This window comes from Diadema antillarum, unplaced genomic scaffold (genome assembly GCF_040938485.1).
Source record: "Diadema antillarum isolate AM-2024a unplaced genomic scaffold, OU_Dant_1.0 scf00000094, whole genome shotgun sequence".
Lineage (NCBI taxonomy): Eukaryota > Metazoa > Echinodermata > Echinoidea > Diadematoida > Diadematidae > Diadema > Diadema antillarum.
Window position 1 is genome coordinate 2,711,329 of NW_027270983.1, and position 24,572 is coordinate 2,735,900.

The window sequence follows — 24,572 nt, forward strand, 5'->3', positions numbered from 1 at the left end:
CGCATGTGACATCTAAGTTTTTCGCACACTGCAGTAGTCTTCTCATCCAGCGGTTACTGCACAAAAACTTCAAAAATTCATAACTTTTGAACGGATTGTCCGATTTTCCTCAAACTTTCAATGATGTGTTCTACTAATATTGCTGCATTCTCTCAATCCTTATGTTTATGAACGTGAACTTGTCCTTTAACAGAAGCAACAAATTTGAGAAATGTACCATATTTCTTATTTCCAGTGGTTGCTAAGTCTTCTTTCAATGATTTTTTGCTCATATACGGAGGTATTAAGAAATCGTAATATTTGATGTATGTCTACGTTTGAGTCTCCTCTTCCAAGTTCCTTGTCATCAACGTTTCTTCTGCTACAAAGTTCTCAAAAAGTTCGCCAAAGTTCTGAGGGGCAAATGTAGCTCTGAGCCCAAATGTTTACCATTGTGGTCCCTGCACAATGAGAGGACAGACAACAAGAGGACATTTAACAATCCCTGACAAATCACAGCCTGGGATAAAAGCATTGGCAAATTCATGTCCCTGACCCGCTCATAACAGCACAAGAGTGAGATAAACACCAAGGAGAAAAGATAATAAAAATCTGGTAATTTCACAGAATGCTAGAAGGGACAAAGGGCACGGACACTATTAAGAGACCATAAGATCTTTCAGGAAGTTACATTTGACATATCACCTTGAAATATTAGAGAGGAAGTAGAGAAAAAGAAAGAGATAGTTAGAGGGAGAGAGATATGGTAGAGATAGAGAGAGAGAGAGAGAGAGAGAGAGAGAGAGAGAGAGAGAGAGATAGAGGGTGGGGTGGGGTGAGGTAAGAAGAGCATGTAAGAGTAGGGGTCAGATATCTTTGAGTTGTATCTACCTAAAGTGAAATTCTCCATGGAATTCATCCTCTGACCCAATCTCCATCACCCTAAAAAAATCTCTCCTCAACCCTCTGTTCTTCCAAACCTGTATAGGGCCTATATCTCTTCTTTCTTTTTTTTTCAGGCACATCTACCAGTACTCCTTCTGTTTCTTTCTTCTCGGATTCTAATTCTTCCGTCTTCCAGTATTCCCCTCCCTTCTCTTTGGGATCTGCTAGCAAGTATTAATGATGATTTAATAGAGTGTGAAGGATATAGCAGGAAGTGATGGTGTCATGATTTACAGACAGAGGGACGGACAGACAGAGGGCGTTATCAGTTTATCCAGGAAAATTTTTCTCCAACAACTTTGTATACCCTATTTTCGGTCCATGCATGGCTCCTACCTAAACAACAAAATAACCTTTTTACAAATGTATCAGATTGTCTGATCCATCGTACAATGGGAATGCCAATTTCAAGTCTGTGAGCACCACTCTTTGCACTGTCATTGTTTTTGAAAAGGATATTTCCTGCTTGAAATAAAGAAATAAAGACACAAATATCTTCTTGAAATATCTATTTCCCAGTACTCCACTGTATTTATCTCTTTCTCTCTCTCACTCTTTTCTTAATGAATGCTGGATAAAAAGAACAGACCACTAATAAAAGGGGGGAGGGGGGAGGAGAGAACTGAAGAACCAATTTCAAGTGAACAAATAACTCGAGTTATCTGTGACTGGATGTAAGGCTACAGCTGTGAAAACATGAATGGGATATTACTGTAGGCCCTACAATTGTACTCACTGATTCTTTGCCTGCTGGCCTATAGACTTACTTCATGAGAATAGATTTTATCCAATGCACTGACAGATTAATATTAAAGGAAAGCAAAACCATTTAAATCATACCAATTAATGAGGAGCAGCACCCCCCCCCCCCCCATCTCAGTAATGTTGAGACCATTGTATTCATGGAGTACAATATCTTGATAGGCAGCTACGGTTTACAACCAATGACCTCACAAGTCACAGACTCTATCAATATCAGGCCTACTGGGAATCAGTGAAGTCAGATATGACAAGAAAGGCAATACACTTGCCAACTGAATTCAACCACAACTCCGCAAGGTGATCTTGACCCCAACATCATAAAACCTGTTACATAACATGGCAAACAATTTCATAAGAACCCTGAGGGTGCTATAAAGTTGCTTCACGCTAATTACGCTACAGTCCTCTTGATCAAATTGTTATAGAGCTTGCCTTTACTGTCATACCTACCAGTAATTCTTTTGGGAATACAAAAAGAAGAAAAAAAGAATATCCGTTAATAAAACCATTTTTTTTGTCATGACCTTCATGCACAAATGGCATGCTGGAAAATTAATGGCTCATTAATGAATGCGGCTGCTTTCTTCCATTACTAATCAACATGTTTAATCAAGGCCACAAAAAGTACATGCTTTTAGGATTTGCACAACACCTTTGTTTATACAAGGAGTGGGTGCTCCCCAACACATTTTAGATGCTGAATTTGTTTAGATTGCAAACCTAATCAGGCCAGTCATATCAACATTACTAACTGTGAGACTATGATGATACAGAGTAGGCCCCATGTCTATTTCATGTAAGACTTCAGCCGAGAAATTCTCATTTTCTTTTGAAAAAATATTTGACCCCCCCCCCCAGCCTGATTTCAATTTATATCTGCAACTTTTTTTTTTTGAAAGAATAAAATGCACAAATGAAAATAGAATAAATATAAAATATAGGCCTAATAATACAAACATTTGGTAAGATACAATTTTCTGAGGAAAAAACAAGTTTGGCAAACAAATTCAATCAATCATTTAGACTCAAAAGACAGTAAATTGTTGCAATTTCTGTCCCATGACATGTTCCTTGTTGCAGGATCTAGAACCATCAAAATAAACATACATAGGCTTACAGATGCTGCATGAGAATAATTGAGATGTTTGAAAAATCTCTTGCTGTTACTTTAGTTGGTGGGCATTGGAAAAAGTCTAGACTATCTCTTTTCAGTTGAGTTAATTGTAACAATTGAACAAATCAACCAACCCAACAAGAAATTAGATAAAATCCTTGTGCAAAAAAAGTACCTATTGTGCAAATCAAGGTTTGAGGAAAAACATATTATTATTATTATACAATAATGTTTCCTTCCTGTAATGCTCACCTGCTCGATTAACCCCAAATCTTTGGTATTACATACCTGCAGATTGCTATTCTCTGATCATTTTTACATCTCACCTGCCATCTGCAAAGGAGTTACTGTCATTTATTCATTGTGATTATAAAAACAACATAAAGAAAATTCACACAGTAGGCCTATTTGCAAAAGTTTCCTATCCTTGTCCAACAAATAAATAAATATATTTTATCTAATGTTTCTGCAAAGTCTGCTTCTTACACAATGTACTCCCATGGTTTGTAGCTCCATGGTACTCCTTATGAAATGCTTCAGTGTATGTGAGAGCTATCAACCGTGCAGTACAATATCCCAGTATTTGAGTGGTACATTGAGCCACAAATGCAGTGGATTACTAGGTAGACATAGTGCCCAGTGCTGTTAATTTGTTCCATTGTCAAATTGTAAAGCCAGTAACTATCTTTCAGAACATAAAACACATGTACACATATCCTTACACGCCTGACCCTTTCAAGAATCGGGGGAAGATGACATAACTTGGCGAGAGCCAACTGAAAAACACAAACAACAAGAAACTCTTTGTCCGGAGTCTACTCATGTTGTGGACAAGGTCGTGATGTTTTGGCCGGAGTTTCCCTGAAGATGTTAATGGCCAGGCCGTAGTCCTTCAGCTGTCTGGACACTCAAGACAAGCAGCCAGCCGCGGTCAGCTTGTTTGCCAGACCTTGAGCTATCTGGTCAGCTTTGAAGCAGGACTCTGGATAGTCTTTCACCCCAGTCTTTTCAACAGATTTTTTTTAAACACTGCTACTAATGAAATGAGCTAGACAAAAACAAACAAGCAAACACAAAAGAAACAAAAGACAGATCTGTGCAGCATCATGGGGGATAATCAATGGTCCCTGACATAAAAAAGGAAATAGTCAGCTAGCTGCAAGAAGCTGACTGCTCATGTAAATGTTGGTACAGAAACCAGTTCCAGAGGCAGGATATTTGTGCCTCAATCAAGACAAAATATGAGAAATCATGATGTAACAAAAGATAACAGAATGGAAGCTGTAATACCTATGACCTACAATGAGGTGACTGAAGTTAAAAAGAGTAACAAAAAAATCCTTCCTTCGGACTAATCCTGCCTCATGGATCAATTACTATTACAAAGATTTTCTGCCTCCAATTACAAATCAATTGTATCATTGTTCCATGGTGCCAAGACACTGAGATTAAAAAAATATATATGTTCTTGGCTTGAGCTATGACCTTTAACATCACACCTTTTCTTCAGGTGGCTTTCACAAACATAGGCCTATAGCATACTATTCATCGAATGCAATGCCATGATTGTGTAAATGGCACTCCTTTCATGTATCTGCCTTGTATCAGTCCTGAGGGAATTGTCAGAAACATTTTCCCTGGTCACAGTTCATCCATTTCACATGAGAATGGTTTATTTTGACTCATTCGTCACAGAGCAACAAACCTTGCTTAAATCTGAATCACTTTAATCTCTTTCCTCCTTTTGCCATTGCTGTTGAAAGGCCTAGATACCATTCCACGTAAACGAAGCTGAATGGTTTGGAATACACACATACATTTGTACATGTACATGATACTGTACCAAAGAGGTATGAGGTGAACTCGCCCAGTATATCTCCTTGACTGTACGGTCAATTAAAGACGCACAAAACAGAAAGTGAAAACAAAACCAGATGTCATATATCCAACAAGGATGTGAAAAAGATTCTATAGAATAATCTCATAAGTTTGTCCTAGTGACTTTTATTATCATTCCTCTTTGATTAAATTGCCTAGTTACCTCCTTGAAGCATTTTATGTTTGTCCTCTTCATCTGCTTGTCTAACAATACCACTCATACTTCAATCAATTCATTAAAGGACAAGTCCACGTTCATATACAGTGTACATGTACATGTGGATTGAGTGAATGCAACGATATTAGTAGAACACATCAGTGAAAGTTTGAGGGAAATCCGATAATCCATTCAAAAGTTATGAATTCTGAAAGTATCTGCGCAATCACTGCTGGATGAGAAGACTACTGCAGTGTATGATGTCACATGCATTGAACGATATAAGGAAAATAAAAAGAGAATTTCACAAAACTTTACTTTTTGAATAAAGTGCACATTTCATCAACTTGTTACTGACGTATATTAAGGGTAATATTATTCCCCTTGCCTTCTGAAAGAGAGAAGTCAAGTGTTCTTTCGTTATGCAAGAAAAGAGAAAATATGTTGGATTTTTAAAAAATACTTTCTTTATATCGTTGTACACATGTGACATCACAAGCTACAGTAGTCTTCTCATCCAGCCGTGACTGAAAAGCAACTTTGAAAATTCATAACTTTTGAAAGAATTGTCCGATTTGCCTCAAACTCTCACTGATGTGTTCTATTAATATTACAGCATTCACTCAACCAAATGTCTATGAAGGTGAACTTGTCCTTTTATACACTGTATATCTCTTTAATTCTTTGTGTGCCATATTGTTTACTGGTCCACACATTTGTAGGTCTGTGTATGAGATTTGTGCACATTTGACACATTGGCACAGGAAGGGTTAGAGGCAAAGAGACATTTTATTCAGATACAAAGGAGCCCACAGACCTCTTTGCAAATTAGAATAATTATTTGCACGCTTGCCATGGAATTACACTATATAATGCAGGCATAGTCACATCTTTCCTTACTATCACCTTTCCTCCACCTGTTATACACTCATCTAGCCATTCATGTGTCTGTCTGTACATCTATGCATGAGTCAACCCATGTGTTTTTGTCTTTGTTTCCACCCCCACCCCTCCCCCCCACCCCCATCACTGGAGGCAGCCCTAGAAGTGATGCCAATGTCGACTCTGAAGCCTGGATACTTTGTACAGTGATGGCTTGAAAGCTGAGGTCAATGCCTCACACTGGTGTGTTTTCATTTAGAATTCTCCACTGGAACGAAGAGGAATGGATATTTCAAAGTCATCTCTTTTTTTTTTCTTTTCTTTCTATTTTATTCACAGCCATCAAAACCTAGGCCTTCCAAAAGCGATATAGGCCATTGATAATACAGAGGGTAAATTCTCTTTTCTTAATGTCTTCTCCATCACAAGTTCATTTGTTTGTCTCGCTGGGGAGTTATGACTGCATGATGACACCAGTGCCCTGAAGTTGAACTGTCATCTGATTGGACCGCGGAGGTGGGACTGGCAATTTTATCTTCGGGTACCGCCCAGACCACTCCAACATGAATTACTCAAGACCAACTGCACATGGTTGATCATTAATGCATAGCAGGGATAGAGTGGCACTGCTCCCAAAAACTCAGATATTACCCGATAGAACCCTTGAGCAAATTTGTGCCCAATTCAAGGCCAGGGTGGAGCAAATGATGATACACAAAGGGAAGACCGCATCACAGAGCCGCAAACACTGTATTTGATCCTCATTGCTGGCTCCATCTTAAAATGGAGTAGATTGCAACTAATGCAAGCTCAAACAGCTACAGGCTAGAGTGATGAGTGGTTGCCATGAGCTGTGCACTTCTCGAGGGGTAGCTACAGTACCTGGTATGGTTGCTGTTGTGTAGGCCTACAATGTACCTACCACCCATGAACAATAAACAATGTTCCTTTTCAAATTGACCTACTGCTTATGGGCTACTTATATGTATATGTGTATGTGACAAATATACGGCAAATTACAACCCCTGCAACAAGAGGTTTGACATTTAAGCAAAGGCATGTCACCAAATTCAATTTTATGCCTTCAAAAGCATAATGATATTTCTACCAAAAATGATTTTACAGAAATTGGAGTTTCAAAACTATAAAGGGGGAAAACTCAACTGGGTATGTGTTATAGGGCCTAGTATTTCACAGTGAAGTGCTCTAACATCTGAAACAAGTAGGCCTATTGATCAATTTGTCCCTGTCAAGTGTGCTGAAAACAGTCCTCATGCCATGGAGAAACTCTTGTTCAAACATTTGAAATATGAATATTTGATAAATCCCTATAACACCAGCATTACCATGACCACACCTCCAGGCTCCATTGGTATAGGCCTAGTAATCCAACTTTTTTTAATCTCTGTACTTCCTCCCCCAGTGCTTTCACCCCTTCATTCAAAGCAAAATCTTAATTTGACTGTCCTGGCAATTTTCCCAGTATCAAGGTACTTTTTTTCATATCAATAAGGCCTACTCCCGAAACAGTGATGACATCACAAAGTTATTCATATAAGCCCCCTGACTATTGAATCCACTCATGTGATAAGATATCACAACTTCTTCAATATCTGAGCAAATAAGAACTCGAACAACACAAAAATAAGAACTCATTATGAGTTGATTAAAAACTCAAAGTACACAGAGTAAAGTAGTTGTGTGAAACATCTATTAGTCATGCAAGTGCAAAAAGTTCACATTGCATTTAGTTGCGGCAAAAGTGGAAGAAATCAGTTTCTGAGCAGAAATGATGTTGATTATGTTCTGCAATAGCTTCAATGAGCTGCTAAAAGGGCCTACAGTTTGTAGATGACTTCAAGGTTTAATCTTCAGAACAATGTGGGTTTGTTAACTAGGTGTTATTCATCATGCATGTAACATAAAATAGTACAATTACTACAGCATTGGATTTCATATATGTTGACAATGATATAGCAACTCAAGTTTCAAGAAGAGTCTTGATTAGATATGTTTCCTAATCTTCAATAAGAAATCAGATTTGAACAACCATAAGGACTGGAGAAACATTGTTCTCTTTTTTTTATCAAAATCACACTTTTTGTACACTTTTTTATTACATTGTACTTCTATGAATGGATGAGTGCTCCTTCTGGAGCTGCTGGGTAAAATTATCTTCAGGGCAAGACTCTTGTAGCTTTAATTTTTGGAATCTTAAATCTTTGGATTAATCTTTTCAATCTTTGGAATAATTGTAAAGAAAGGAATTCTACAGATTAGAGGGTTTTCATTCAACAAGACTACTTGCAACATCTACCAAGTTATAAGATATACACTGTATTCCCAATCAGATAAATACTGCAACTCGCATATATCGACTCCAGAACAAGTCCTGAACACAAGACACAATGGATTTGACTAGACAATGGTTTCTGTCACATTGTAACATGCATGAGGGTGGCACATCAAGAGCAAAGAAACAGCTTAGAAGAGTCTAGCTTTAATTGTCTACCCTCCTATGACCTTGGGTGTGCCGAAGCAGACAGCTCTTGCACACATTTGCTGCTGCCCTAATAGGAAACAGGGGAACCAAGGCCAATCCTATTCAAGCCTGTTACATAATACCCATTGGTCACCTGATAAGCAGAACCCAAGCTGGCCTTCACAGGGGAAGACTCCATCTGTAAGTTTCTAGGGGTGTTCAGATTCTCAAGATTGAGGGATTGTTCTGTCAGTTCTTTCTTTATTTTCCATTCACAAAGGATACATCACCCTGGTCATTTTTTTTTAAATATATAATTATATCTCTCTCTTCTGGAAAAAATCTGGAAAGGTCAAGCAACTTTGATGCATTGAAGCAAGGGGATGGAACAATAGGACACATCGCAATGCAAATAATCAAATTCACAACTTGAAACTTTACACATTTCTTGAGATAAGAATGAGTTAAGATTTCCATACAGCTAAGGAGCTTCTGGTTTCTAGAAGAGACAACAAGCATATTTGCATTTTAGAGTGTCTGAAGACTGGTTCAACACTAAACCACTAAACCACACAAGCAAAATAATAAAACCTAGAACTATAAATATTGCATGTGTGTGTCCCCATCCCATGTACAAGTATATATGCAAATTTGATCATTCTCTGCCAAGTCTTGTTGCACATTATTTTTGCACCAGCATAATTGCTAACATCCTGATGTTTGGGACCGGGTGTACACAGAACATTGCCATTCTAAATGGACAAAGACCTATCATATGGGTTCCATAAACAAAGTCACAAATCTCTGTACTGGATTGAAACTGGCTGTAATTGAAGAGCACACAGCACATAACAAAATAATTTGTGGAAATACTTTTTAAGATGGGGTTTTCCTGAAAGATATCATGACAAAGCCTGTTTTATCAAATGTTCCTTAGTTTTATCCATCAATTGCTCACCAAAAAGGTTTCACAAGACAAAGGAAATCTGGTCTTGTTAGACTGTGAGTTCTTTACACCTCAATGCATCATAGATATTTGGCACATTATTTTCACAGAATCTCCGCTAAGGGCCAGCCCTATGCTGATCAGGTGGACTTCTGTATCAGAACAAAGGTCTCCCTGGAATTTATTAGCCTTGTTCAGGTTGACCAAAGGTATGAGTCAATGACAAAAGAAGGAGTTGAACAACTGCCCCCAACTGCCCCCCCCCCAATACTCAGTGGTCATCGGCTCATCAGTGTCCAACAACACAGGGGCTTTGCACTGCTGGCCTTCACACCCCAGCAACTAAGGACAGTAAAGGTGCCAACAATGGGATATTTTTACACACTGACCACAACTCCTTGTGAAGTTGATTTACCATTCACACTCTCCCTCTTACTGCCCCCCCCCCTTAAAAAAAAAAGAAAGAAAGAAAGAAAGAAAGAAAGAAAAGAAAATACATGCCATACACCTTCAAAATGGTACCCTGAGCTTGGGAAGGTAATTAGGTTCTTCAAGCTCAGCTCGCAACTGCAACAAAGAAGGCTCCGCTTTACATCCTTTTACATAACTCTGAGTGCGAGCATGAAGCCTTGTGTTTTTGTGTGTATGTTGGTGCATGTGTGTGTGTGTGTGTGTGTGCTGCTTCTTTGTTGTTGGGGAAATGGCTTAATCAATCCTCAAGTGGCTACCATTCACTATGGAAGCCAATGGTTTTGACCTTAGCTCATGAGGGTGAATGGGGGAGGGGGTAAATGGAAGGATCAGGGGTGTAACAAACTATGGAGTCACTTGTTGGGTTATTTGCAATCATAAAAACTGAAAACAATTGAGGAATTCTGAATAAAATCCCACAGGAGTTCCATGTTGCCACAGGTCGTCCAACTCAACAAAAATGTCTAAATGCACACCAACTCCAGGCAATGACCACACAGAAGCTACAGGCCAGTTGGTATATAAGGAATTTGTAGGTGTGTGTTTTTTATCCCATTCAGAATTTGAACCCTGTTTTTGATATTTGTGAAGGGAAAATTCATGGTCAGACAATCATCAAACTCGGGAGGCTTAGCTTTCTCAATTCATCTACCTCCTCATGACATACAGACTAGGTTCATCATCCCAGTAATAACTTTGCATCAGAGCTGCAAAAAGGTATTGTATCAAGGATCAAGGTACAGAAGGCTGAGTGGCTAACAGTCCTCAACTTCAAGAATTTCCAATGAAAAAAAGGAATAAAGACTATGGTAACGGTATTTATTTTGATATCTAGATTACTTTTTGTTTCTTCCTGTGGCATTCTCTAACCACTGCAGAAGTGTGAAAAGTAATGTGCATAATTAATCTATGCCAGAGAATAATAACAACTCCACTATTCAGACATAATCTAACCAAAAACATTTGAACTAAAAAAAAATTAATGAAAATCAATGATACAGATACAGATACACTGTAGTTTCAAACAACAGCTGGTAAGTAACAGCATCATACAAAATATCATTTTAGCAAAAGAAACAACAAACAAAACAAAGATAGATGCTTTAAATTGAGCATTTCATCCTTTCTCCATTTTGTTTATCTCAAACTGTTGTTTTGGTAATCTTCTATAAACAGAGCTGCATATTCATACAGATTCTTCTCTACAAATAGCTTTTCACACAAAAAAGGCAAACATCTAAATGCTAATATTATTGATAAACATATCATGCCCTTGCAATATCTTGAACTCAATCACTATGAACAGGCTTCTTTTCTATTGGGGGGGGGGAGGGGGCAGTGAAATTTGTAGAAAATACTCAAGAACTTATTGGGTTCTATTAAAATGCAGGTAATGCCTATGTTATTGGATAAGAGCACTGTTAGGGTTTGAAACAGGGTGCCATGTTATCCGATCAATAGCTGATTGACTCATCTCTATAATAATATTAATATCTAAGATAGAAGCAAAAACATGAACAAAATAGGCCCTAAACACACACACAAAAAAGACAAATCTAAAATACACTTTCCCTCCGGATGCTTGGCTAACACAAACGAAAAGACCAGTATGGTCACCCATGCATGACTATTGAGCATATTTATAGTCAGGATGGGTATAACAAGTATCGAAAGCACAACTATTCTTTTTTATCCTTAAACGGTAGTTTGACCTCAGGAAAGAACAAGCTGATCAGCAGGAAAACAATATGTGCTAAGACTAGCCATAATCATTTTTTCTGTTATCTCGCTTTCTTGGGGCAGTGTGCCTCTTATGTAACATTTCAAGGCTATGTCTATCCCTTTGGACAGGATTACACGGACAAAGAGTGGTCAACAACACACGATAGTCTCTTTCCAGACTGTGGAGTACACATTATCGTGATTTTTTTTTCTTCAATGCATTAAAAAAACAAGTTTAATCATTGTGAGTTAATCATGGAGCTACGGTTGTAGCTCCATGGTTAGATACAAACCTTCAGATCATGTCCTGTTTTCCTAATCTGGTATGAAAGAATACAAATGTTAGCTCAGGTATTACGCAGGGCCGGGCCTGGTATTACGGCAAATTCTCTTTTACTTTCCTTTCATTAATCCACATGGGGTTAGTGACAAAGCTTTCTGATGGTCATGTTAGCTAGGGATACTGTGTTCAAAATACTCCAAAGACTATTTTGAGTTGCAATTGCCTCAAATTTATCTCATGGGCAACTTTGAGTCATCCTGGCATTTATACAACGAAATAGACAAGTCAAAAGTGATTTCTAATCTGAATCACATCTATCATATGTGGTGCACAATCGCCCTACATGCAGGCCTAAACATATAAAACAATGATGGAGTATTTGTATGCAATATGTTTACCACACAATGACACGCCTAGTGCAGAAAGGTGAGACCTCTTTCTAACATTCAATGATTGCTTCATTTAAAAAGAGCCATGATTGGAAAAAAAAAGAGTTATGAAACAAAACAAACATTATTGAGTTCTTTCTTGAAAAGAGGGAATGAGGTTTCCATTCCCAGTTTCACAAGAAATGAGCTTGACAGAGAAAAAATAGACTGGGATATAAATATGTAGGGCCTTATGCATACAGGCATATATATATATATATATATATATATATATATATATATATATATATATATATATACATATTAGTATATTCCTGTAGTGATTTACGAGCCCCCCCCCACCCCCCCCCCCCCCACCAGCAGACACACAAACAAGTACTTCACCTCCACTGTTACGTAAAGGGCATGAAGCCATGATGGACTACGCACATTATCCGAGTCCCTGTTTTAAGCATCCATCTATCGTGATGTTATTGATGCCTCTTGTATTCAGATCTTTTCATTTTACCCTCACTGTCAATGCAGCCAAACACCTTCTGAGAGCATTTTGAGTGGGTGCTTAAACTCAAATTATGGCGGTTCTCAAACATCAACGTGAAAGGTATCCAAACTGTGCAGATATTGCAGAAGTGTATGAATTGGGAGCTGATGCTATATAATGCAGAAAGGATAACATAAAGAGAACTTCATGACCTCAACTCCTGGGAGTGGGGTTGCTCTTTTTGGAGATATAAGACAATAAAATTCTTTACCCTTTACTTTAATGGTGCCTCAGGCAAACATGATAGAGTGAAAGTTTTATTGAGATTGGTGACATAAAAAACAATGCACCTTAATAGTAAAAGTTTATTGAGATGGGTAGCATAAAAAAAAGCGATGCACAAAATCCTTCCCTGTTCCCCAATCCCATTACTAGATATAGTATATATGTTTATGTATGCTAAATTTTCTGTACAATTTTTTTCTGCAAGATTTAGTTTTTGATAATCAGAAAAACAGATGATCCCTTTACTTGCTCCTGAGACACACAAGTCCAAACACTTTAGCTTTCCTACAATGTGGTATTACTCTGTAGTTCTTGGATGTAATTTATTTATAATGGCATCTGCGACACAACTTTTTGTAATCATATCTTTCGTGTTAAGGTCTGATGAAATGCCTAAAACATGTAGTACAAGAGTCTCCTCCACTAACCACAAAACATGCACACCATTTCAGCATAAATCAGCTTTGGTGCAGACTCCATATTGAGTGAACCTCACAAATGCATTGTATTTATAATTATATGGGAAATGCTGCCATCAATAAAAAGGAATGTAGTGGCAGATCCAGGAGGGGTCACACCAGGCGTGCTCCCCCTTTAATTTTTTTTTTTTAAATTAAGGAAATAAGAAGGAAAAATTGAAAGGGTGCATGCGTTCCCCCTAAGTTCTGTTTTTTGAACTACGATGTACAACCATCCAAAAATTTGGGGTAAGAAACTCTACATTGGAAAACACCCAAGTACCATGATTAGCCAAAATGTCAAAACTTGAATGTCAAATTTGCTTTCAGGCACACAAGAAAATTTTTTTAAACACATGCTTTGTCAACTTCTTTCTACCTCTACTCCATTGTAGTAACGACCAGTTTTACACTCCTTGTAAATAAAAAAAAGGATAGAACTAGTGTAATACCTTCAGGCTAAATGCATTTTTCCACAAGCTCAAGAAAAAATGAATCACAACTTTCAATTCACATAGGTTTTTATTGTACATCTTCATCAACTTACCTTCTAGCATCATGCCCATTTGAAGGCATTTCTGAAAGCGGCAGAACTGGCAACGATTCCTCTGGGCTTTTGTCACCTCACAGTGTCCATTCCCAACACAGGTGTAAACCCGTTTGTTCTGCACTGTCCTCTTGAAGAAACCCTTGCACCCCTCACAGGTGATGATACCATAGTGGAGTCCTGTGGCCTTATCGCTGCAGATGCTGCACAGCATCAGTGACTCATCCTCGTCGGAATTGCTCTCTTCACTGTGGCCCTGACTGTCCAGTCCGGAGGACTTCATCGAAGCAGCATCGCCTTCCGACTGAGTCCGCAGTTTGTGCTCGGTGGATTCTCGCAAGAGGTGCTGCGTCTGGAATGGAAGGTGTGGGGGGAATGGGAAGTGGGTTGGAGTTGTGGAGGTGGGAATTCCCGGACCGGCCGAGAAAGGGGAGAAGAGGAATGTCCCTGCTGTCATTGGGGAGGGGAGAAACCCGCTTGAAACTGGCGTTGGGAGGGACGTTAGAGGAGACATTCGTGGCGTTGTTCCTGGGGAAGGGATTGCTGAAAAGGGACTCAGTGTGGACATTGGCGATTCCACTCTTCCCACATGGTGGGCATGAGGGCTTTTTAGAAAGAAGTTATCAGGAGTCCGCTGGGTCATCTGTGGCTGATTTGGGACCAAGCTTGGGACCACCAGAAGTGGTGGGGGTGGCATCATGTGGTGCGGAAGCTTTCCCATATCTAAGTGGCCGCTGCGAATTTGAATGTCCATATCGGCTGACGTTTGCGGAATGACACCGGGGCTCTTGGCTTCTTGGGCAGAGTCTTTTGGTGGGGGCGAGAGAGATTCTTGGTCAGCGTGCTTGTGGTTGTTGTTGTTGTTGTGGTATTTGCCTGTCCATCTCTTAGAAGGAGGGAGCTTCAAGACCGAGGGATTCTCGTTGTTGTTGCTAACATCACTCAGAGGGGAAAGGTTTTCTGGCGTATTAGCTACTTCAGATATGTGAACCTCTAGCGACCGCTTCATGCTGGCTCAACCTGTTGAAGTAAGAACAAGAAGAAATGAATTATGAATAGATAAAAAAAGGTAAACTGATGGCAATGCGTAGGAAAATCTGTTTTCCCAATGAGCAAAATGTGACAGGCTTCAAAATGTTCTTATCAATATGCAAACACTTTCAAGAATGTCAATTTTCACAGAGAATAATGTCCAATAGCAGTTAAGCCCTTTTGCTTTCTGCATTTTCACACTGCCTTTGTTCTATTTTTGGGGCGGACAGGTTGGCTCTAGAACTACTAATACGAACAATGAAAACAAGTCTTGTGTAAAATCACCCATAAGAAAGCCATTTTTGAAGTAAGAAAAGAAGAGAAATCCTGCTTTACACAAGGCCAAACAAAATCCCATTCCAAACTGAAAGAGCAACAACTCTAATAAAGAAAATTGTTGAGTATCACTATCAATAAACATTTTCCATCTTTCACTGAGCAATTCATTTTTAACCTGTCGATCAATGACAACAATGCATTGAAGTCTTATATTAGTGTGTCTCAAATATTCATTTTTTCACTTATTCAATGATTCATTCATTTATTTTGAATTTTATTTTAATATATTATTGGTATTCAGTTGCTATCACATCTAGGTACACTGTAGGACTAATAGACAAATACACAAACATACACAAATTACAAAACGGAAGTATTTATCATGAGAGAAACTGGAGATGATAAAACAAACATGAAAGAAAAGAAAATGTCAATTTCTGACAAAAGAAACACAGGAATGAATTTGGCAGACTATAATTAAGTTGTCATCAAATATTAATTGTATTGCACAATCAAATAACATGACTGCCCGAATGAAGATGCTAGAGTCTTCTGTCTCAAAAGCTTTCTAACAAAATGTGGATGAATTCAGTTTTGACACAATGTGGGGTAGGCCTACACTAAAATAGGGTGGACACACAAAAGCATCAAGACCAGATTAGACATTTCAAAGAAGAGGAATTCAGAAGAGAGGGGAATAATCATAACCAGATTTCATTCAGACTTTGACTGTTCCCTTTGACGGTTTGATGGTGACCATAAAAATTAGATGCACAATACAGCAACGTTACAAAGTCCATTCCTAAATGCCTTCACCCTCTTTGACTTTATTGAGCAGGAAAATATATTACTCCAGTTTCATTTTCACGTGTTTTCAAACAACCTTTGTCGATCCGTTTTCTTCTCCTTCTCTCTCTATCCGCCTCTTTCTTTGTCGCCATTCAACATGTGTTTTGCAAGAGGCAGACATGTGCTGTTTTGTCGGAAAAAGCGCTGGAAAAAAAATGGAATGCTGTTGTTGCCGACTTTTCCTCTTGCTTCGTGTGGTCTTAAAAAACCCGACAACCGGGTTTGTTGTTGGATGTGAAAACACGACTGCGTAACGTCTGTTCTATGCGTCTGTTCAGTCTTCCTACTGTATGTCTGGCTCATTCTTTCTCTGTGCTCTGTTTTCCGCGGTCAAGTTCGAGGCGGTGTCAACGAACGGGAATAGCACGAGCACTGCACTCCAGTCTGCAAATCCCCCAGATATTCATCATTTTTCAGAAGCGGCGAAAAAGACGTCTGTCTCTTGCATTGGACTCCCTAGATTCCTGTTCAGAACGTGTTGTAAATAAATAAATTGCGAATCCGCTCCTCGCGTTTTGTTTTGTTTTTTTTTTTCCATGTATACTCGCAGGCGATCCCAGTACATGAATGCCAACTTTTTCTTTCTCTCATATAGTTCTTCTCTTTTTCTTTTCTTTTCTTTTTTTTTCTGCGCAGAACAGCAGCAGATTTTGCCTCTACGTATGCGAAGCCATGGAGAGTCTGCTGCCAGAACACAGCTCAAACATTTTCTTTCTGCAACATACGCAACAACTTCACATACAAAAACATTGCGGTAACGCTTTCGAATACTGACAAGGAGACTACAAAAAAATAATACACAAATAACAAAAAAAAAAATCCGCACCAATGTCTTTATTTTCAGAAAAAAAAATCGTCTTTTGGGATATACCTATTCAATCAATAACTATATCTCATTAAAAGCGGGTTTGATTTGACATAGGGTTTCGTCATTTGACACCAAAATTTCCACTCGGCAAAGTACAGGGGTTAGGTGTATTGAGCTACACACAACCAGTATTCAAATTGAACATGCTCATCAAGAATCATTCATTTATTTATAATTATTCTACTTTGAAAAAAAAGAAGAGATATATGCTATAATTAACCTTCTTTGGGGTAGCACTGACCTTACAATATCGTAGCAATGCATCAGGCACAAACTGGGTAATCCCTGGCAGACAACCACACCCAAACATGAAGTCATACCCGAGTACACGCTGAGGTACTGCAATCTCCTCTGTTCTGAATCATTGTGAATTTGTTCTCAATGTCATATCGTGTGTGCCTTTTTGATTTTCTCGTTTGTTGTGTGAGGGATATATTATTTAAAACACAAATTCGTGAACAAAATGGTATGATGATTTTAGATCGAGTGTCAGTCAAAAACTACACGTTTGTTGCAACCAGTTTAATGCTAAAAACAATGAAACAAATACAACCAGGCTATACAGATAATCAAATAAACCTTTGGATGACGCTATTCAAACATGTGCTCTTTAAGTATAGAATCTAAATTTGGACTTGTATATTTGCCTGCGTCTGCAAAATAAATGACGTGTCTGAGTATAATAAACTTTCATAACCTTTATGCGGATCAACGTGGCTCAGAGCATCTTCTTCTTTAATCTTATAATTACAGCCGAGTAATACTGTTGGCTTTAGTACCTACACTTGTTAACTAAAAACATACGAAATTATCTACAATTTCAATCTTAAATAATACAATACCTTATCATTTATAACTTGAAAAAAAACGTCATCCTTGTAGTGTCGCGTACTGGAGACGACACACAACGCGCTTTTTAGTTTTCCGGGATGCGGGATTATCGCGGCGGATTCCAGAAGCTAACATTAATAGTTATATTCTTACCCTGTTCCTATCTGTAATCTAAACATCGCGGCAGCCCAGTAACTTTTGAAAGAAAGAAATTCTGCTTACATTTTTCTAATCATTACTACTTCCATAATCAAACATCCGAACACGGGCCAAGAGTTGCGAGAAATAAGCGCGCGAGTAGTATTCCTCTCTAGAGTTGCGCCATGCCACGCACCATGCCATGCATGCAGCAGAGATATCGGAGTGGCGTACGGCGAACTGCTCTGCTCGGACGCGCAGCGGCACGGCGCTGCATCTTCGTGCGTGCCTGGTGCTAGCGAAAAACGCTCCTCGCTCGGCGGGCTGAGTGGAGGTCCCTCCTAGATCCTCATCTCGTCCAGAGCTGCGGGGCCTGAAGGATGACGCAGCGAAAGCCAGTGGGTTTCCCCTCCAAAGAGATAAGCAGCTCGCTTTTTGTCAGCAACGCTTTGCAAAGCAATACGCCTATAAACGTCTAGGTTTGAATGGCAATTTCCAGGAAAATTTCCCTTCTATGTCTCTGGCTCTCCGCTGTGCGGGGAATTTTCGTTGTTGTTGTTGTTGGCGATCATGATGTATAGTAAAACAAAAAATATCTCACGCAAAAACCAACATCCTGCAATGTACACAAACAATAACCCACAACTCATAACATCACTCTTTCTCAGCAAACCGCCAAATCAAAATTGTTAAGGTATATTCTTGCAAAAACCCCATGAAGGAATATGAGCGCAAATAGTAATGGCAATCAATACTCAATGATGAATTGCATCCACAGTAAATGCACATAGCACAAGCAGACTGGCATCCATCCCATCCCACTACCCACAACCAACACTCCGCATCAATTAAACAGACTCATGCGAATCAAAACCCAAAGCAGTTTAGGAGGTAGAAAACTAAACAAAGCGTCTAGTCCGTTAAACGCGGTATCTGCTCTCACAAAATAGTTTTACATCCTCCAGGGAAGTTTCACTTTTATCGGTTTCAGAGGTGGTATTCGCAAGACAGAGAAAGTGACACAATACCTTGGTTTACAACAGCGGGATGGCGACGGAATAAACTGTCGCGTCGTGTTGCTACGATGCGAGGGAGAATCGGCAAAAATTCAAGTTCAACTGGATCGAGGCGGCAGCAGGGGATAATGATTATGAACTGGCCTCGCAAACGCAGGCAATCGGGTGGTGAATAGAATGCAATTCTGAAACTTCTAAATGGATTTCACTACTGTTTTCATCGTCGATATGCAAAGAGAAACACTGGTCACAAACAAACACAAGAACGTCTGGTTTATGGCATGACATTCCCGCGAAAATTGAACGACGCGATGATAACACTTTACGGCGAACCCGAAAATAGAAATGGAACTTCGCTGGAGTAGTTGTAGTGGTACACACAAGAGCGAAGCTTGGACGCCACTGACCAGTCTACTGCATTGAATAGTCGTGTCCGAAATACCTGAATGAGTCGGTTGAGTGGACAAGCCAACAGCCATTACGTCATAGTGTTTATTCACCGACCTTGAGAATGAGTTAACACGCTGACCACTCAGCAACGACTCACCCACACTCTTAGCAGCATAATGCAAACAATTTCTTACAGGGAAAAAAGCACACCACATAGAATATTACCTATAAACATTTGTATCCGTCGCAAAATACATTAATATCTGACCAAAAAAAGGCAGATAACTGACTCTCTATTGGCGAAGAAACTCACACGGTGGAACGGTAATCACAACACAGGATTTCCCCCCGTCCGCTGACGGTTACCACCGCCGCAGGCTGAGGCGACCTTGGACTCGCTCAGTGCGTCGGCCAACGAAAATTGCCTGTGCGGCCGTGGAAGCAGGCGGGCGCTGTACCACTTCAGCGCACGATGACGAGGTGCAGTTTTTGCTAGAGCCCTGTTGTTGTCACCAGCGATGCACATGGTGACCATCACAAGCTGAAGGGAAGATGATTATACACATCGTAGAAGATGATGAGACTGGAAAATTGGTTCGCACATATTATTCGATGCGGCCGAACTTCACAAAACCAAAGCGAGACGAACAATTTGAGATAAGGAAGCGATGCTACTGTACCAAGAGTTGTTTGCGCGAAGCCTATGCACACATCGTGTTACGGGCAGCTCACTACCAATTCAGGCAGTCACGGCAGTGGTAATGAATGGTAGGCTATCGGGAATGACATAGGAAGCTGTGCTGTGTATTACCTTTCGGTTGAGCCTTCGATTACGTTTTCCCCTGTCGCAGGTTACACGGTGTAAATTTTCAGATCATCTCAAGAAAAATCTTTCGTGTATTCCATTTTCCAACAAATGGGAAGGAGCTCTGGAATCGCGCGACCGAGAGAATCGAAGAAATGGCCTTGAAGCCCGCTGCATTCGCTACCGTATCTCTTGCTAGCTGTTCGGTATGCGGGGCTGCGGTCTAGTGTACGGGAGACTAGTGGCACAGACAAGTTCACGTTTCCTCGGTCGCGCGGTCATTACTCCTGCTGCACTCTCTGTTCAGTGTCCCATGCAAACACTCTCCAGTACTGTAGGGAGAAGAGGGGGAGACTGGAAGAGAGGGAGAGAGAGCTGGAGGGGAAAAATTCTCATTTACTCTTTCTGCGTGTGCGTTGTTATCAACACACGTTCGTTGAGAAATGGGACGGAGGGGCTCTGTTTCTTGTCTGTGTATGTAGAATCTTGAGAGAGATTTTGGAGACAGAAATATAGTGAAAGGGGGAGAGAGAGAGAGAGACGGGGGTGGGGGTCGGACAGGCAGACAGGACAGAAGAAGGAAGGGGAGGGGGAGTTGGAAGACAAGCAGAATAGTGGAAAGGTAGAGAAAGATGGCCGGACACACGGGGGAAGGAAAGAGCACACACACACAAAAAAAAAGGGACACGGAAAAAATAACTAGGCTATTAATACAGCCCGCATTAGGCATGCCCCGACGGACTCAAAGTGCATAAGGCCAATCACCATTTATATGAGCGTCGAGAGAATGCAGCAGCGGCTGCTACTTGACTGCTTCTTGCCATCCAGTAAAGTTGAATGACCAAACAGCATTGGCACTGACCTTTCGAGTGAAAGCACTCGCTGACAACTGATAGAAGTGAAATTAACCCCCTCAAACAAACAAAAAGTCTTGACACGAGGCTAGTATCTGGGTCAGCTGACCCCCCCCCCCCCCCCATGAAAAATAGGCAGGAAAGATAAAGTGATATTAATATCTAGCAGTGTTTTGTTTCTCACTCTTCCTACCCTGTATGATTGAGTGCGCGGAAATTGTACATTTTTAGATCTACTAGGGGAAAGGCAGGCACCTCTGTTTATGTAGCTATTTCCGCAAGAAAACAGTGAACTTTTTGCGTCATCAATCACCGGGTGCATTCAGCGACTTCGTGGAAAAGGCTCATGGATTCACCAGCATTGCAGTAATGACATACACAGAGCCTAGCGTGAACAAAACACCGAACTTGAGAAGGAGGGAGACATACGTATATTAAAGAAGAGATAGCGGATATTGCAACATACCTACTCACTGATATTTCAATCCGCTATGCCTTTGCGCAAAGGGAATTTCAAGTTTCATTCATTCTTTTTTTTTTTTCAAATTGAGATCTCGAAGCTAGAGCAAGATGATTTGCCTTTTTACTTTCACGACTATCTAAATGGAGATATATCGATCACTACAACATGATATCCGCAACGGCAAGATTTTTTTTTCTTTCGTAATTGAAAAATAAGCACACGGTCATGACGGTTCAGGAACATTATGTCTCAGATATTTCAATATTTTCTTCTCTTACATTTCTTCATTTCCCATGGATTTTCTTTTTTTTCGTAGCAGCCTTTTCAGAGTGAGATTACATGGTTCTGAAGACATAAAAAAAAACATCCGATGACGCAGGCCTTATTATAACATGTACAGCGATTCATTGTGTGGTCACTATACGTACTGCTCTTTCTGCACTATAAACCAGTCTTCAATATAGGCCTACATTCTCAGTTGCCTCAAATTCATATATTTCTTTATTACTACCCGCAGCATATAGTCTTTGTATGGTTGTACTGACAGAATTATGATATCGAAATCAAATCATATCAAGTCATTGCAGCTTTTTACTTCTGAAATACACCAGTAGATTTTAATACCGGTGCTCTTCAAACGCTGTATCTAAACAGAGGCAAACAGTCAGCGAAACTTTGGAGTGAAAATGGGTATAGAAAATAGAAAATTTTGACATTTGCAATGCCGGTAATCCAGTGATTGTTGACATGAAAGACGCGATCTGTATAAATCGCATGAAGGTGATTTCGCTATATTGGCCTGAATTTGTTATTTGTTTCCAGGATACGGATCAAGATCTTAATATCAAGGTTATTTATACTATTATAATCCTCCATGCACTTCGTCCTGAAATGACGAAGGAAATGAACCCCTTCTCAGAAATCTAAGAGAAGCCATACAGTAATATAAAGAATAAGACCTATTATACGTATAAGACACATATGTTTGTGCATGTATAATATATAGACAGACAGATAGATAGATAGATAGATAGATAGATAGATAGATAGATAGATACTAGATAGATAGATAGGTAGATAGAGTAGGTAGATAGAGAGAGAGAGAGATAGATAGATAGATAGAGAGAGAGAGATAGATAGATAGATAGATAGATAGATAGATAGATGATAGATAGATGATAGATATATGAATAAATAGATGTACATATATATAGTTCATAATAATCATATCTTGGTGATAGGGCTTCATCTGTTCAAATAAAGAATAAACAGGTCTCAGCAGTAATCAACTCCATTGCGCCCTCGCTTGCTTTTTATCCAAAGGATCCAAAATGTCTTGAAAAGGCATTGAGAACACTGACTGTGTGTCGTGCGGATATCAGAACATGGAAGTGCAGAAATAAACTTAAGCTGAACGGAGAAAAGACTGAGTTTCTGGGTTTGCTGGGTCACCAGAAAAGCCTTCGCAATTTGAACACTGTTATAATATAGTCTTACCCTTGGGGGACAGTCAAATATTCCCGTCTTAAGATATTGGGGTGTATTTTGACAGCAACATGTCAATGTTTGATCAAATCAATGATATTTGCAAATCTGTTCGGTTTCAGTTAAGAAGTGTGTTACAAATAAAGAAATATATTATGACTAAAGATGCTTCTAATAATGTTATAAAAAAAGTAATTGGATTGTATTGTAACTGTTAGACAATTGCAATTTTTTCACGAAAACACCAGCCTGGGATAGAATTAAGTAGATTGCAAAGGTTACAGAATTGGGCTGCTCGCATTTCATTCAATGTGGAACGTCGTCATAAATCCTCCTCTTCTTTTAAAGTCTGTTCACAGGCTTTCAGCTAAGGGAAAGATTTTATTCAAGATGTTGTTGCTGATTAATCGCTTCTAAAACCTGGCATGACCAAACATCAGCCATCAATTCGTCTGTTGTCGTTTTACCTGGGAGGTTCTTCGGCCTATAGGGTCTACATCATTATAAAATACACACACACAAAAAAAAAAACTTACGTGAAAGATGTTTATCATAAACTGACTCTACTCCTTGCTTACTTCACGTGTATCGATAAAAACGAAGCATTTTATCAAATCAAAACCCTTCAGATCACATTGAATGAAACTCTATATACTACAGTAAAAAAAACAACAGCAACCCGAAATAAAAGCAATACAAAAGCAAACAACATGATAGGAGATTAGCACAAGAGTGTTGTCACGGAGCTGGCCTTGGATTTCTCGGCTATTACACTTTGCTATCAAGGTCGAGGTAACATCAAGTCTGTTTGGATGTCGGGATGTCCTTGAAAGCAGAAGAGAAATGGGATTCTGCATTGGTTTACGCTTGACTTGTGATATTCCTCAGAGTCCTTAATTATTCATCCGTTTCAGAGTAGATAGATAGAGAAATACAAAGATAGAGAGATAAATAGATAAAGACATGATAAATAGAGAATATAAACAAATAGATATATAGAGAGAAAGATAGATAGATAGATAGATAGATAGATAGATAGATAGATAGATAGATAGACAGACAGATATAGGCAGATAGACTGATAGAAATATAAATAGGTACAGATAGATTGATAGTTGGGGACATAGATAGGTAGATAGGGAGATAGATAGATAGATAGATAGATAGATATCGACAGTAGATCGAAAGGAAGAGAGAGGGAGAGGAATTGTAATTTGGGGATTGGGAGAAAATCATGCTAGTTTCGAATACTAACCATGAACAACGCAATCCAGAGGGTACTATATTCAGCAGAGGACAGTGCCTTTGCGCATCCCTCGGCAGTGAGGGACTTAATAGCGAGCGGCTTTTTTATCGGGATAATGATGGGCCATACAGCATCAACGCATCGGCGGGAGCGGTGATTACAGAGGCCTTGAAAAATAGGCAGAAAACTGGCGTGCATTGACGTCATGGGAGGGGCTTAATAGCTGCACATTAATACTAGAGCGGGTTCGCCAGAAAGCATGATGGTCCGCCATGGATACATGAATAAATGTTTGCATTATAAATGGTGCGCGGGCTCTTCCCTTCAACCTGAAGTAACCTCGCGTGCTCAAGCTGTTTTTCGCATCGGGGGAAAAACAGCTCCGTCCCTCTATCTCTCTGCTATCCTCATTGGGACATCATTCTGTATGTTCTGTAGTCTATACACACCTATTAACCAATCTGTCCTTACACAGAGGTCTATTGTGCTTGCTTCACACCCACTTGCTACATGGAATGCAATTCGGGAACGTTCT

The 24,572-nt window shown here is 39.5% G+C and overlaps 1 protein-coding gene across 3 annotated transcripts in view; it reads right to left on the bottom strand.

Annotated features, from left to right (window-relative positions):
* Positions 1-24,572, bottom strand: part of LOC139718459 (nuclear hormone receptor family member nhr-91-like) — a 137,909-nt gene that overhangs the window by 34,601 nt on the left and 78,736 nt on the right. Inside the window, exons 1-2 of one of the 3 annotated variants that reach the window (XM_071629932.1) lie at positions 19,996-20,355; positions 13,782-14,801 (exon numbers count right to left, since the gene is read on the bottom strand). In XM_071629932.1, the coding sequence (XP_071486033.1) occupies positions 13,782-14,790 (1,009 nt within the window). In that variant the 5' untranslated portion in view covers positions 14,791-14,801; positions 19,996-20,355. Of the gene's footprint in view, positions 1-13,781; positions 14,802-19,497; positions 19,532-19,995; positions 20,356-24,572 lie in introns of those variants that run through there. The other 2 variants (XM_071629933.1, XM_071629931.1) reach the window with 2 other exon arrangements.